This window comes from Haliaeetus albicilla, chromosome 5 (genome assembly GCF_947461875.1).
Source record: "Haliaeetus albicilla chromosome 5, bHalAlb1.1, whole genome shotgun sequence".
Taxonomy (NCBI): domain Eukaryota; kingdom Metazoa; phylum Chordata; class Aves; order Accipitriformes; family Accipitridae; genus Haliaeetus; species Haliaeetus albicilla.
The window spans coordinates 42,617,695-42,634,442 of NC_091487.1; the positions used below are offsets into that span (position 1 = coordinate 42,617,695).

Here is a 16,748-nt window from a genome sequence, read left to right on the forward strand (position 1 = left end):
ATTCTAAAACACACTTATTCATCCTGCCTCAAGATGAATTAGTAGAACGGACACATGCCGTAAAGCTGAACCCACAGAGGTTCAAAGCACAGGCTCCTACTTTGGCATGCTATGTACTCACTGCTTCACTACAGAAACAGTGTCTGTGAAGACCGGACAGCTGGCCGTAGGGATTGCTAGTATCACAGCATTGTCCAGTACCAAAAGACATCAAACACAAGAACAAGGCTGTCCTGGTCACCTCCAAGTATCAGCAAGCACACAGTGCAGCCACTTGAGATGAAGGGCAGTGTGCCTGACCACCAGGAAAACAGCAGATTCCTGGGATTCAAGCTCTCGGTGGGTAATGGGGCAAGGAAAGGGAGGGACGAACTACCTGAGCACATATTAAGCAGGTGAAAGACTTGGCCCACTTAATTTATTAGGCAGTGTCATGAAGTTGGTGATACCTAGTTCTGCTGGTTTAGAGTCCTAGGTACCAGTCCCAGCTCTGGTTTGCCAACCGGCCACAGAAGTGATTACAAGATAAAGAACATCAGTCAGAATGCAGGCTCTTGGTGGGCAGTTTGCACCGTCTTCCTCTACACTGCAAGTATGGAAAAGTAACTCAGCCTTTAAAAACATAAAGTATTTTAGCAGTTGAGTGAATACTTACTTTACCAATGAGACATTAAAAAATCCTGCAGCTGCATTAAACTTGGGAAACCCACAAAAACTTTTTCAAAAATTGAATTCGCATAATACTATTAAAGTTTTGAATTTCCCACACACCTAAATGAATAGAAAATTCTCTTGGAGTTTAAAACATAATACAGCTATTTTTAGTTTGTCTATAAATCGTTGTTAAAGACCTTCTCCTTTACTTTTAATTACAAGAAAAGAAAATTTTAAAAGGTGACTAAAGCCTTTTCCAATTTTGCAGTGCCTAGAAACTTCATATAATTTCAAAGAAAGTAATACTACTCACATCCACTTATTCTGTATGGTTTAGATACATGCATGTCAGACTGTAGGGAAGGATATAGTTCTAATGAATGATTTAGGGCTCAATATTGTATACAATACCAATGACTTCAGAGATGCAAAAGCAAACCCTTAAAGGTAGCACAGTTTCTTGTCTGAAGAATTGGTTTTGCTTCATTCTATATTCACAGACAAGTTAACCAGATGCCACAATGCTATCTCAGCATTCTCCATATTACTGAAGTGTTATCACTAAATTCTTGTTCCCTATTAACCACGCAAACAGCCCACTGCAATAGCAGGGATATTGAGTCAAACAATCCAATAGCCCTTTTCCATCTTTAATTTCTATTCTTCTGCTACTTTCACAAAATGCCCACTAGCATAGCATGTATTTTAGAAAAGAAAGCAAAACAGTAGTAATTGTTTCCCCTACACACCAGATTCTCTCTCAGGATCAAAAGTACAAATTAAGTAGTATTATTATCGGTTTCTTGATATGCAATATCACAAAGTACAAAACCTCTTTATTTTTTCTCTTCCAAAACCAGGCCACAAGTTGATGCAAACAAAACCAATATTGCGCACAGCATTTTAGCTCCTGTACTATGTGTCCTCTAAAGTAGTAAACCCACAATTACCATGAGAAAAGTCCAGCTGGAGGTATCACCTACAAGTTGCATTACTTCTTGCTTATACATTTTTTCAAAACATATGTTCTGCTTGAAAACAATTCAGTGCCAATGAGCTGGCAGCAAAACAACAATTCAAGTTGTGATCTCAAATAAAGGTAGGAGGGGGAATTTGCTAAAGCAACATATTTCAGTTACAAAACCCCAAGAAGCATACTATAAGGAGTCAGGCAAATATATATTAAAGATCATGAAAAAACAACTAACTATATGCCTTTAAAACTGTACTTCATGGATGAAAGCTGCCAAATTACAGAGGGGATTTACTGAGAAGAATGTGTTACTGCCAGAATGGACAAAAGCATGCATTCTACCCATTCCAAGCTCCTCCCCATCTCCTGTCATGCTCACAGCAAGCAACAGCTCAAAAATTGACAACCACAGACTCCAGGATTGGAAGAGACAAAAAATACCTGCTGGTAAATGCCTGGAAAAATTTTATTTTGAAGATCTGATAAAGGAGACTGGAGGAAAAAAAAAAGAAAAAGAAAAGAGCCACACACACAAAAAAACCAACCTACTTATGATCAAAAAACGTGCCCCCACATTCTTGGGACATCAAGCACAATTTCACTGAAGAAAGGAAACAGCGCACACCTGGCCGGGTTTTAGAAGAGCCGACGTGCAGCAGCAGCGTTTTGCAAACAGGCGCATCAACCTGTATACCGTATCGCACTGCTGCTGGCCCCACGGCAGGAGTTTGCCCGGAGTTTGCGTGGAGTTGGGTCACGGAAACCTCACTCCAAACGGGAGCGCCTGGTGACCCCGAGGCTCCCCGGGGGGGGCACCCAGCAGGCCCGCCTGGCCGCCCCCCGGCCAAGCGCCCGCCGCCAGCTGGCGAACCGCCTCCCCCCGTCTCCCTACCTGGTTGGTGTCCTCGCCGTGCTCCAGGTGCACGATGCCCTGGCTCCTGCCCTCCGTGTCGCTCAGCACGTCGTCCTCCGAGTCCTCCAGGAGGGACGAGGAGCCGGTGGAGGAGAGCGAGGAGGTGGAAAGCCTGCGGGACTGCAGGTGCAGCGAGCTGTCCGTCCTCAGCCAGCCGCTCTCCGGGTGCGGCGGCTGCGCCTGGGGGCTGCCCTGCGCCTCCTCGCTCTCCTCGGCGGTGACGGTGAGCCGGGGGATGACGGGCGGCAGCACCCCGTTGGGGGGCCGGCAGCCCCTCTTCGCCGGGTCGGGCAGCTGCCGGGCGGCTGCGGCGGCGACGGCGGCGCAGCGAGCCTCGAAGAGGGAGCGGAGCTCCCCCACGCTCAGCCGCTTGGCCCGGCTGAGGTCCGGGCTGCTGTGCAGCCCGGCGCGGGGCTCCATGGCGGGGTCGGCGCCGGGCGCCTGCCGGGCAGCGCCCCAGGGCCGGCGGCCGGGGGCGTGCATGGGGGAACGCCGCGCCGCCACCGCCGCCGGGGAAACTTCTTTGTGGCTCAGTCTCCGGCCGCTGCTCGAAGCCCGGCGGCGAGGCTCATGTCCAGCCCGCCCTCCCTGGGCAGCTCTGACTCACCCGCGGCGACAGCCGGAGGCGGCTACCGTGCCCGCTGACCCGGCGCCAGGGCCATGAGGGAGCACTGAGCCCGCTCGCCCGCCGCCACCACCACCGCCCCGCTCCGCCTCGGCGCTGAGGGGAGGAGCGAGCCGAGCCGAGCCTGAGCGGCGGGGAGCCCCCGCCCGCCCCTTCGCCGCCGCCTACCGCCCTTTTGGTTTCGCTTTCCCCTCAGGCGGCCCCCGGGCTGCGGCCTCGGGGTGTCCCCGGCGGGGCGCTTCCCGCCTTACACTCTGCGCGCGCCGCCGCCGCCGCCCGGCTCCAACGGCCGCTGCCTCGCGCCCCCCCCCCGCCGGGTAACGGCTCCCCGGGCACGGCGGCTGCGCAGCGCCCGCGGGCCGGAGGGGCGGTACGGCCCGCCCTGAGCCCCCTACCAGCTCTGAGGGGGGGAGAGCGGAGGGGTGGGCGGCTTTTCACGCGCTCACGGCATTTCGATCCCCCCCCCCCCCCCCCGTGGCGGTCTGCGGTCCGTGTGTGACACCCCCCAATCCCCTCCGGTGGGTGCCCGGGCCGCCATGGCGGGACCCCGGGGCGTGCCTGGGGGGTGGCCGAGCTGGCCCCGCGGGGGCTGGTGAGCGAGTTGTCACCGACCCGCCGGGGAGCGGGGTGGTTTGTTTGCGAGCGACCCGCGCAGCGAGTCGGGACGGCCGAAGTGCGCGGTGGTAGCCGCTGAGGGGTGCGGGGCGCCCGCCTCGCTCGCGTGGGCCGCCCTCGGTGCCTCAGGAGCAGCGCAGGAGGTTCCCGCCGACGGCGGCGGTCGGGTTTCACGTCTGGCGTGTGACATCCTCGGGCGGTTTGCGAACGGGCCCGCCTGCCTGTGGCGGAGGCTGCAGGGCAGAGGCGCCCTCCGGTAAAGCCTGGGTTTTCCGTCAGTCAGCGCTTTACCTGCTGAGCTGTGCTTAAGCAGGTCGCCTTAAGCCCCAGGTTGCTGAGATACCCCAGCCACCCTTACCGAATGGATTTCTGCAGGCAACACCCCCACCTCGGGACTTCTTGCCTGCCTAACTCCCACTCTTTACCTAAAACGTACCCCACGCTGGGCTGCGGCGTGTGTTGTAATCATAGCTATTAAGACCTTTGGAACAGGAAAGGCGTCCTACCGTTGGGTTACATCAGCTGAGATGATTAGTAAAACTAATAATTTTGGAACCAAATGCTAAAGTCTTCAACTTAGTTTTTGCTCATTTATCTCATTGTTTCTTTGTACTCTCCCATCTGTCTCGCCATCTGTTGTCTCTTGCCTGGTACTTGGGCTGCGAGCTCCTTGCAAAAGCGGCTGTGCTCACTCAGCACGTAATGCAGCGCAGCCCGGGCCGCAGCTGGGACTCCTTGGTCCTGTGATACTATATATAATTTGTTAATCTGTCTGGATTCGTTCAGATTATTCGGTTGCAGTTGACTTTTACGGCTTGATCGTGCAGGTAGTCTTTGAAAAAGTCTGTTTCAACAGGCACCACGTGACGTGCCTTCTCGTGAGGCAACTGCCATGCCACTCGCAAAGCCCATGGCTTGCAAATGCCCGGGAGCAGAGACGAAGGCAGCTGGGGAAGTTCATAAATAAAAATTCAGGCGCCTTCAGATGCTTTTCTAGAATTAGGTGGTGCCTAGCCAGGAATTTGGACAGTCTGAATTTCCAGCTTAATGGCCAAGCCCGTGGTGGATTTAGTTCTTTGTGTAGAAGCAGCTGTGGGAGTTGTCCCAAAGAGCTGCCAAGGTGCATGTGGTGGGTGAGCTACCGCCAAATTATGTAAAAACACTAGCAGTAAGGTGCAGAAGAAAATGGCTGGCAGTGCAGCTTTTCACCGACAGACAGAGAGAAAACCAAATGGCCTCTAGGAGGGTGTTCCTTCGTGGTGGACCATAACGGCTTTAAGTTCTTTCTGAAAGAAGATAGAGTCACCACTTTTATTACTAACTTTGTAATTAGTTTCAAATTTTATAGTGCAGAAAGGCAGTCTCAAAACGTGAAGACTGATTAGGCCTAATACACACCTAAAGTTGTAACAGTTTAATCAAATGCATGATTTTATAATTGATGGTTTTATAAAAAGACTCACAGTGATAAATTTACAGAGCAGAAACACAGAGGCCAGGTTTAAACGGGTATCCAAGATTACACACACACAGGTGGGACCCATTTAACTAATTTGTGCAGCTGTGGCAGCTTCTGTCTGTAGACAAGCAAGATAGAAAAAGAGTTTATTCACAGGAGAGAGGTTAAGTGCGAGCTTTCACAGGCCAAACAGGAACTCCTTTAGGGAGCCCTGCTGCGCATGGAAAGACATTTTGGTTTCCAGCCTCTTTTAACTGTTGCTCTGTCTGCTGATTCTGCAGTTATAGTATTATGTGTGGTCTATGATTAGGAAACCTTATTTAAAATGCTTCCCTATTTAGGAAACCTTAACCTTAGCAATGGTTCTGAGACCACCAACTCCACATAGAACTAAGATTAGTTAATAGTTCAGTTATAAGTTTAAAGGTTTTACTTTCAACTAATGAAGATAGAAACAAAATATGTGCAATACATTTAACTTCAATAAATTAATACGAGTATAAAAATAGAAGAATGTCCTTTTAATAATATTTATTAGTGGTGATTGGTTGGATAAGATTAGATAGGTCTGATTGACTGCTTTTATAGCATATCAGCTTTAGAGAGCTACTGATCTCTGAAGTTTATGTAAGATTTAACTGGAAGTGTTTCAACACTACCAGGAGAATAAAGAGATTCTTCAGTCAGTTGGGTATCACCACTTTGGCTTGTAAGCATACAACTGTTTTAACAAAAGGAGTGGTGCTCACGTCCTGGTGAAGTGGTAATGACTTGTACTTTCCACTTGTGAAATCCTGCATTCCTGACAGCAAAGGGCTGTCAGCATCCATTAATGATGCTTGGCAAGAGCTAGATCTGATAAGGTAGAGATATGTGTGTCTCTATTTTACAGATGGGTAAACTGGTGTACAGACAGTACATGAGTTGACTACAGACATATGGTGAGTCAGGGGCAGAAACAGACGCTTCTACTGTAACCACCAGATCACGTTCCCACCTCCAGGGGTAAAGAGTTTTGTTTATCGCAGTCATTCTGATTCATATCGGTATTGCTTCTCACTGCCGGGGTTTCACATTTCACACACTTCTGCTACATAAAGAACTTTCTGCCTTTATTTATATTGGCAAAAGAAAAAAAGACTATTTCATTCCCATGAAATCCCTTTCTAAACATTGTTATCACTAACATGTTGCTTATTTTTACTTCCTTTTGGTTTGCATTCCCATAGGGTGTCTAAGCCTTGACAATACAGAGGCAAATATGCTATGGAGACTTCTAACAGATTTGAAAGTTCTCACATAGACAACAGTTTAAATATGATCTAGAGGGGAGCTTTGGGGTTAACTTGGCCTGCTTAGCACATACAAAATACTTCATCGCCCACATGAGACTTCTCAGAGGGCTTAGAGTGTGACAGCTGAGAAACACCATGTCCTTCACTTCCAACCTGAGCATGACCTAAGAAGAAAAGTAATTGAGAGTTGTGATTCACGTGTCTCTCTTGGATACAAGCAAGATAACGTTTGTAAGTAGTTATAATAGTTCTTTCAGGATGTAATTGGGGGAGGAAATGGGTACGTTTTCACATAGGCAGGCCCTTTTTCAGAACTCGAAGGGAGGTACGTGGGCCTGAGAGCTGGTCGGGCCCAAGGGAAGATCCCCTGTCGACCACAGCCCTTCGTGATTAAGGCTAAGGTTCCCCCCAGCGGCTGAAATTAAGATCACAGCTCCTGGAAAGGGAAAAAGAAAAGCGACCGGCTGGACTGGCTCCCCGTCAGGAGCGGTGTCAGTCAGGAGCAACTCTGCGGACAGGGGACGCTTCTCTGCACAGAGAAGGTGGGAGCAGAGCAGGTCCTGGGCTGACCAGCTGGCAAGCCTGGTGTAGCTGGCAGAGTAGCAGTGGCAGTGAGAGTGCATGCAAGAGGAGAATGAGACTCCAAACCCAGGTTATTTGATGTGAAAGCAATTGCTGCAACAAATGGGAGCACTTGTTTTTCAGATTAAGTTTTGTAGGCTATTTGCCAAATTTGTCTATGCAAGAATTGGACTCTTTTTGATACAAACTCTGGAAAACTCTCAATGAATGCCATATGAAAAAAAGATTTAGGAATCTGCTTCTACCTAAGAAGCAGCATAGCTGTAACTCAGGCAGCAATTTTTAAAATCATACTGTGGCTGGATTATTAAGACGTGCAGTGACACAAACAATGCTTCAGCTGTCCCCTGCCCTGGATCTCTGGCCCAGACTCTGTGGATCAGCACATGCAGAAATCACTTTTTCCATTCCCCAGCCTTGCTGTCAGCTCAGCTGCTAGTACCCCACCCATAGTATTACTTCTGAGCAACCCAGAGGCTGTGGAAAGTTGGTGACATGAAAGGGGAATCCAAAGCTGCTGGGGAAATAGGAAAGACACTGTTAGGTTTAATGAAGTTGGATGGAGATTCCAAGGATATGACAGTTGACTCAGCAGGAGATACTGGGTTTTGAGCAGAGCCTCAGCTAGGAGGGAGATGTAGTATGTTGGTGGAAGTGAGTATGGTTGTGTAGATCTCAGTGTATGGATCAGATGAACCTGCAGGAAAGAGACAATAAACTATGAAGGTCCCCTCGTAGCTGGAATTAAAATTATATTTTGAAGTCATATACCTGAACAACGGTACCTTGAAATATTCATCTACCTCACATATTCAGATGCAAGAGGGGGAGCTAGTGGAGGAGACAACGTACTTCAAGCACAGCCAGATGCCACTTCCTTCTGGGAAAAGGGGTTGCAAGTGCTTGAGATCATGAGGTGACAGCCATGACAGTGAGAAAAGACACAAGGATAAGGCCAGGGGGAAGGGAGGAGGGTACACAGCACCCCTGCTACCAAAATGACTCACAGTGGTCTGCTAGTATGTAAAGCGTAGGGTTACTCCATAGGGAAGGGTAGGAAAGTACTATGGGAAGTAAGAGCTACAAAGGAGGTGAAGAGACAGAAGGTTGTAACAGAAGGGAAAACACCTGGGAGAAAAAACACTTTTCTCCCACATCTGCCCCATCTCATGCTGCAGACACTTGCTGTTCTTTCTCATGAAAGGGGAAGAGTAAGGCCTTTTCTTCCCACTTCCCTCTCAGCCTGTCACCACAACTTTTCTCGCCCACACTTTTACTGCTGGCCTGGGGGCCAACATATCCAGGGAACAGAATAAAATAGGGGAGGAGAAGGGGCCCCGCATGTGCTATTCCATGATGGGAAGCATGCGCTGGAAGGAGCAGCCAGGTAGCAGCATCACTGGCTGCAGGTTGTTAGTTTGACATGTGAATTGTGTGCTCCCTCCTCAAAGTGCCTGCAGCTTTGTAGAAGAGCATCTGAGATACTCTGAATTTCTGTTTGTGTTTTGCCTGTTCTTGGCTCACATAAAAGATTCATCTTCCACGACTGTCATTTTAGCAGAAAATCCACACAGAAATGTTGTAACAAAACAAGAGGAAGTTTTGCTGTCATGTGTTTGAGATGATTACAGGTAACACTTCTCCCTAACAACCACGTTCCTCATAGTTCCCTGTGAGCTGACTGTGAGAACTTCAGTATGAAGAATTGATTTAAAGATAATTACTCCAGTGAAACTGCTTATTAGCTTTACGCTTTAAGTAAGCACAGCTGTTATTTTTGGCTAGCCATTTATAGCTCCTCAGAACATCAGGACGTATTTGCCTGTGCCTACAGTGATGCTTACATTAAATTCTGTGGGTTTACTCCTGTTTTATAATAGTGTAAAAAAGAGCAGGATATGTCTCACTGTGTATACAGACAGTTTCTAGAAGTTTAATTTCACCTGTTCACCCTGCAATCCGGGGGTGTACTTAAAGAACAGATGATGCTTCTTCCCTATCAGAAGAGATTAAAAGACATCTCAGCAAGAGGCTATTCCACTTTTAAAACACTTAAAAATATAAATTATAAAACCACCTCCAGATTTTGGAGAAAACTGGAAGTCTGAAGTAACTAGTTCAGATTTTAACAAATATTAAAGCAGAATCTAATGTTTTCCACAGAAACCGTCACTAGTAGTATTTATTACAACAATGAATCTGGCATTGTAGCAGAATTGAAATAGTCTTTTTAATGAAGGATGTTACTACACAAACATGGTCAAAAGTTTATATCCCAACAGTCACAGGCTTTTATTTCCCTTTTCAAGAGGGATATTTCTGGAAAACTCTTAAAACTTCCTACTGAACAATTGAATAGCTGGGGGCAGATGGGGCGGGGGGGTGGAGGTTTAGTGTGTTAAAGATTTATTCGTCCACACAGTTCGCTTTGCCAGTTCATTTGACAGTGCTGCACTAAAAATCAAATACATCCTGAAAAGTCATAGACACATTCTAGTGATATTAGTGATGCCATGTGAGTGCATTTTGAGGAAAAGGTAAGCCTTAGTAATTACTAAGCAATGAGCAAGCAGCTTTGTTTTAATGTAAGGGTCTAGTTTGCACTTGTGCAAAAAATTACTCAGAACATTTTTTAGAGTTTTTTAGGATATACAGGTGCTCTTTGGCATGACCTAATTGCAAATTAGTGCCGATCTGTCTGTAACAATGCTCACTTTTTCCTGCCTGTTGCCAGCATGCCTGTTGATCCACACGCTTGCCCAGCTTTGTAGACTAGATCACAGTACGATGAAGAACTTGACAGGGATTTTTATTCACAGGACTTGACTATTCGTCCTCTGGAATCAGCTGAAATACGAATAAAAATAGGGATACAAGACAGAACTAAAATGAAAACGATTTGCAAAATATTCAGGAAACGTTTTCCCTGGGAGTTTTTTGTTGTTTCATAAAATTAAACGTCTGGATGCTTTTTATTTATTTGCCGTTGAGAAGTACTTCCTGACACACGCCTTCTCTACCCGAAGTGACAGGAACGAATTTAGCCCCCGATGTCACCGGCGGGCGCTCCCGCCCCTGCGGCCGCGGCGGGGCCGCCGTTCAGGACCGCGGACAGCTCCCGAGCAGAGGGTGACCCCGCCGGGTCCTGCCGCCCCCCCGCGCCTCGGCAGAACCCGAGGCAGAGCCCCGTCCTCCCGGCCAGCGTCCGTACGAGCCATGAGTAGCTTGCTTTGGCAGTGCCAGGCTTTGCGAGGCTATTGGTACCGCAGCAGCAGCGCTTAAAACCGAAACAGAGCTTAATGTTCCTACTGAGTTACGCTAGGGGTTCTGTCTTCAGAACGGAGAACACATATGCTGTTGTTGTCCCCACAACTGCTTCTACTAGTAATGCCTCTAAAAAGTGCCTGACAGGGTTCTTAAACAGGCAAGCAAGGATAACGCTGTAACTGTCATGATGCTGCTGAGGCAAGCACGACATAACCATTGGGGCTGTGTAACTGATCACAGTGGACAGCCTCTTGCGCTAAATATTGCAAGAGTAAATCAGTATAAGAAGTAGATTAAAAAAACATGTAAAAGGTATGCTTGAAGTCTGGTTCTTCCAAGCTTTTTCTGTGGTAATGTGTATGAAGTTTTAATTACCTTTTTTTCCATATTATTTTGAAAGTAAAGCAGGTAATAGGCTGAGTGGAAAATAATCTCTGATTTTTGCATTAAAGAAATATCAACTCTCAATTTGTGCTGAAGTAAATCAGTAATGGGGACCATGAGAAGGTCTGCTTTCCCTAGGGCCACGGATATGTCTTTTTCATATGTAACTTTTTTTCATATCAGAATATTAATTGCTCTGCCTTCTCCTTCAGCCTAGTGGATAAATTCTGAGATTTCCTACACCATTGTTCTGATGAGATTCTTTGATTCTGTACATGAACAAACTATCCAGGACCCTGCTGCAAAAGTTAGTGCTGCCATATCCATGTACTGAGCTAACGTCTGGCACTTGTCTTTGGTGTTTCTGCCATTGCTAAGAGCACAAAGAGTTCTCTTCAGTAACTAAACTGGGATTGCAGATCATTAGATTGGGTTTCCATCTCTGTTTCTCTTTCCAAGACAGCAGATTGCTGGGAAAAGACACTGAAAGCAAGACAGGATTAAACCATCCGTTCTTCCTCATGAGGAACTACATTACTGTATTATAAGCCAGGGGTGGTCAATCTTTCAACAAATTCTTCTGATTCCACTGACAGAATAGGTGGCTCAGCAATCAAGCATTCCTCCGACCTCCTGAACTCATGGTGCTTTCCACTGTTTCATCTTTTTGATGGGACTAGTTGCACAATTTGTCCCAATAAACAAAATAGCCCTGCAAAAGTACAAGGGGAAAAATACTCCATGCTTTTACTGGCATAAAAAAACTATTAACATGATCTTTGATATCATGGGGAAAATAAGCAAAACAAAGAAAAAAATGTCAAGGGTATTTTACTCATGCATCCAATACATTGTTGCCTTAGGTAAGTACAATTTCGCAAGGCTGCATGATGACCAGAAAAGAAGCAAAGAAAACCAGATCCTCTTTGAAATTGCAAGGAGAAGACCTTTGCTTCCTTGGTGGAGTTGTTATCAACCTGAAGAAACACTCTTGTTTTAGCTTGGGGGTTTTTTGTTTTGTTTTGTTTTGTTTTGTTTTTAATGTTGGCAAGGGTGACTATTAATTAGTTATGATAATTACTAACTAAAACTTAATGGTTTTGTGTTTTTTTCTGTAAATCAGTTGAAGGAGTAATGAATCCTATTTCTCTTATAATGTTATCAAAGTACTTGCCAAAGAGTTTGAGAAATTGCTTTATGAGGACATAAGCACCTTCAGATATGGAAACATGGGGCTAAGATGATATAGGGACACTGATATCAAGTGTCTAGAGGTTTGTTTGCTAGATTTCATTTTCATTCTAAGAACTGCATTTCCCTCACAGGCTGTTTTTGGTCATTTTCATGAAACCCTTTTCCCTTTGATACATGCACAATGTGGATTCCTGGAAAACAATGTTATCTGCAGATTTCATCATGTAAATACATCAGCAGAATTTTGGCTGAGATTAGTTATAGAGGTATTGAGCTGGACTTTACACAGATAATGCCTAATGGCAGGTCAGATGTTCATACATAAACATACACCACACCCTGTTTTTCAGATTGTCACATGAAGATCAAACTCATAAAGAGATATTCAAAGAGGGTGAATGGATAAAAGTCTCCCTGAAAAAATGACAGAGATGAATCAAAGCACACAAAAGAAAATGCCTTTTCAAATGTAGGCAACTGAAAATTAACTGTCTTCATAATTCATTTTTATAGAACATTGAACCATAAAGTTCAGTTACTGCTTAATGAGGGTGCTGATAAATCAAATTGATAATGCCACATATTCCTGCCCAGGTGCAGGTCAAAAAAAAAAAAAGGAAAAAAAGAGCTAGTCGGCTTTCACCATGGAAGAAGCTAAGTGCAACACAGAACCAAGAAGTTCTTGCTGGAGCCGCACAAGGTAATTTCCAGTGTCAGAAGCTGGACAGTCCTCACATCTTAGCAAGTTAGGGAGGAAAGTTTGTGGCAAACTGATGAACAAACTACTGGGACAAGAAAGCCACTAGTGGCCAAGCTGAAACTGAATTCTTGTTCCAGGGAAAGAGGGAGAGAAGCAGAGGGAGAGAAAGTACAGGCATGAGAGTCTGGAGATACAAGACTTCAGGTCAAAAAAAAGAATTGAAACACATCAGCCATCGAGTACCTGTTCGTGTAATCCTCTCTTGCCTAGTCCACATGTAACCACCAGATGGCCCCGTATGAACTTGGATGAATAATTGATTACTCCTCCAAAGACATACGGCGTTTAAATCTGTCTAATTTCCAAGCTGCCAAAAGAAAAAACAAAACCAAAAAAACCCCAACAAAAAAACAAACGTCCAGAAGTCTGGCCATATGAGGCTGGAGAGTTTCAACAGCTCGAGGGTCAAAAGCTTGCATTAGAATCCACGTCTTGAGTCCTGGGATGCTTGGATGCAATATCATGGTCCAGTCAAACACACAAGAGGTGAGGCAAGGGTGACACTGAGTTCACAGTACAAATGGGAATGTATTATGATGTGACATACCTGAGTTCATGACTTCAATCCATGCAGCACTTGTAAAGTCAAAGGATTGCTCCCAGCTTTGGGCATCATGCTTCAGGAGAGGTGGAGGCCACCTGGCACTGGAGAAGTTTCAAAGGAGAGCAGCAAAGATGAAAAAAGTCCTTCGAAACATAACCAGTGCTAAAAAAAAAAGGCTTGCTAAGCTGTTTGATGAAGAGCTTTGTCAGCCAGTTGCAGGCAGCAGCTGGCATTGTGAGCAGGACCCTGAGACAAATCGGGAAGTTTAGCGGGGAGCTAGGGCTCTGGTGCCATGAGCCAGTAAATGGGAGGTAACAAATCCTGGAACAGACTGCCTCTTGAGGACCCCTTCAGGTTCATTTTCTAAGATGTCTAGGAGATTTCTGTGCAGGGGAATTAACAATTACACAAATCCACATTCAGTGGAAAAGTACTGAATGCTAATTTCAACATCTGCAGGAATTCCACCAAAAACTTTTCTAGAAAAGGTGAAGTACAGTGTATCTGGCACCCCGGGCCTTTAGACAGGGGTAGGTCAGATGAATGTAAGCTTAATTACAGAGCGGAATTTAAGAGGCAAGGAGTCCTTGATGAATCAATGTTGACTGTGATCAGCCCCACTTCAAGTTGCAGCAGTGTTGCACTGCAGTCCCCTGGCTTCTTGTTCCAAACACTCAATTTCTGGCCCTCACTGGTGTCCCAAAGGTTCTTGCACACTTCAGTAAGAGGATTCAACTCAGCCTTCCCAGTCCTTCTCTTCCAGGTGCAAGGTGTTGTGGAGACCTCTGCTAGCTCTTCATTTCTCGAGAACAAAACACCATTGTTATACTGGGTAGGTAAGCACTAGAGGTCAAAAGTACAGTTCTTCTAATCTCTCATTTGTCCTGTTGGAGCCAAGCATTTCATGAATATGTTCTCATAGATGTTTGAATTCCTGCTGTGGTAATTTCCAAGATCTGTATTGTCTCCTGCCTATGACCACTTGAAATCTCCAGGCTGGACAAACCTGAGCTCACTGCCCTTGAGGCTTTCTTGCTGGTCAGTGTGCACAGGATACATCTGTCCCACAGATAAAGGACTGTGATTTTCCTAAAACTCAACAGCCACAGCAACCAAATCCTACTTATCTTTTCAGACTGGAGTATTAGAAAAACTTTCATCTACTGTCCTCTTTAGCCTTGATTCAAATGTGGAAAGCACTCCACAAACATAGCTGTAGCATGAGTCATGTTCAGTCCTCTGACAGGTTGACATAATGCCGTGTAAGCATCTGAACCAATTTGCTAATGCATACCTATATCAGAAAGTGTTGCCGTGCTTTTCAGAGTTCATGTGTCACCCACCCCGGAACAATGTCCTGTGGAAGTCTCCATAGTCAGATAAGAACATGAAGCACTCCAGTACAGCCCTGTGAAATATTACCAATAACTGAACAGTACATCCCTTCCTTGCATTCAGATAGAGATGCACACATTGGCTATGCCTTATCCTGAGGGAGACAGCAGGAAATATTCATTGATGTACTGGTTTGTTTTTATATTTTATCCTTCAACTACCACAAGATCACTATAATCAATATAGACACCTTCCCCTTCAATGATAAATTTCAATTGTTAATTGTTACTGCAGGGTGTTGTATGTACCCAAGTTATGGGCCCTGTTAGGTAGACCTGATTACACCTTTGCCTTACAGTGTGCTGCCCTGAAAGGTAGAAAAATATTCTAAACTCACAAAATCCAAGGTGTATTAGAATACAAATTAGGAAAAAGATAAAGCAAAGCAAACAGGAATTGTAATACATGATCTTTGCTAAGGCTGCAAGACTTAAATGCATATAAAGAATTTATAGAGCTGTTTGCAATTGAAATAAGTGGTTAAAACAGCTATTTCAGGGCTATTTTTATGTATATTGATACAATTTTAGGGAGACTAAATACTCTCATCAACTCCTAAACCTGCAGTTTGCAGAATGTGGAGGCCAAATCTGTCTCAGATACAAACAAAACCCCCAAACCTGAGTAGAATGAAAAGCCTTGGCAGAGGCTGTAACAAATGCCTGACACGTAGCGCACAGTCAGCTTGCAGCAGTGAGACAGGGTACTCCTGAGAGTCCCACGGCATGTAAACCACAACAGGAACTTAGGGAACAAATCCAAATTCTGACATGGTATACAGCTAAGTGGGTCTGCTCTGCACAGCAAAAAGAATATTACTACAAATGAAAGCATCGCTGTGACCCTTTGTTTAAAATTACAAAACCTAAAGGGCTGTACCTGTAGCAATAGTTGCTGTGCAGCAAGACCCCCAAAAAGCCAGACCCATAATCTCAGCCTTCCAGATAGGAACCTGATAAACAAAGACCAAAAAAATGTATGATTCAGTTACTGAATACCAAAAATCTTCAGGATAATAATTTGTAGATATTAATTTAATTGATTTTCCCCCTGTTTTTGTTTCTTACCTGTGCTGTCTTTCTGGAACAGGGTGGACCCAGAATCAATTGTTTAATGTTCAGGTGTCAGGTGGATTGTCTCCCAGCTTCACCACTCTACTTTTCCATGCTTATCAAAAGCCAGAAATCTCGAGGGGCTCCTTTACCAGGTAGGCACTCCTGGGGACAAGTCTTAACAAATTGCTGGGGGTAAACAAAATTTAACCCTGCAGAGAATGATGGCCCCTCATGAGAGAGGGTTTCCTGTCTCTTTTTGTTTATAATTAACAGGGGCCTCTGAGACTTGATGTTGATGATCCCAAAATTAGCTTTCCCCCTTACCCACTAAACCTATCTGAATGGAAGATGAGTTTGTTTTTAGGGAGGAAAATGCCTTCAAAATGTCCTTAATTTTATATTCACATCTCACCCTGTAGTAATATCTCACTCATGGAGCAGGTGCTTGAACAACTTTCTCACACAAAAACCCTTCTTACAATAGTTGCAATACATCCAGCACCATGCACCTGGCAACAACCTGTGCCTGAATAAGTAGGCGTCTGCAGCATCTGTTTGGTGGCCCCTAACTGTGGGAACTCAACAGGAGTCCATGTATGCAGTTCAGGTGAATACTGAAGAAGGGATCTGGGGAAAAAAGGGGGGACAACACAATTAGTTGAGGTGGGAGTCTGGATATTAGTCATAGATTTGTAGGTAAAAAGCTTTCCCCATACTTCTGCTAAATCATAGAAATATAAACTGGAGTATGCCTACCTGCCTATGGGAAGTTCTTCTCTGAGCTCCAGTAATGGCTGAACGGTTATACCTTTGGTGGGACACCATGAACAAACGATGTATAATCTCGTTAACAACGTCTCTGCAGGGTGAGATGATGGGACTTTTTGAGAAAGTCCTTTCATCTTGCTAAGCTTTGGTACATCTCCAGAAGAAGCTACAAGAAGGATCCTGGTGGTATAAAGAAAGTGTGAGCAAAAGTGAGGCATACATGGGTAGTGCTTAAACTACCCATGTTGTTAAACTACCATGGTGT

General features: G+C 45.4%; 1 protein-coding gene across 1 annotated transcript in view; it reads right to left on the reverse strand.

Moving 5' to 3' along the window:
• Positions 1 to 3,256, reverse strand: part of ITPKA (inositol-trisphosphate 3-kinase A) — a 40,586-nt gene extending 37,330 nt beyond the window's left edge. The window contains exon 1 of the mRNA XM_069784433.1: positions 2,520 to 3,256. Coding sequence (XP_069640534.1) covers positions 2,520 to 3,023 — 504 coding nt within the window. The 5' untranslated portion in view covers positions 3,024 to 3,256. The remainder of the gene's footprint in view (positions 1 to 2,519) is intronic.
• Positions 3,257 to 16,748: the final 13,492 nt, after the last annotated feature.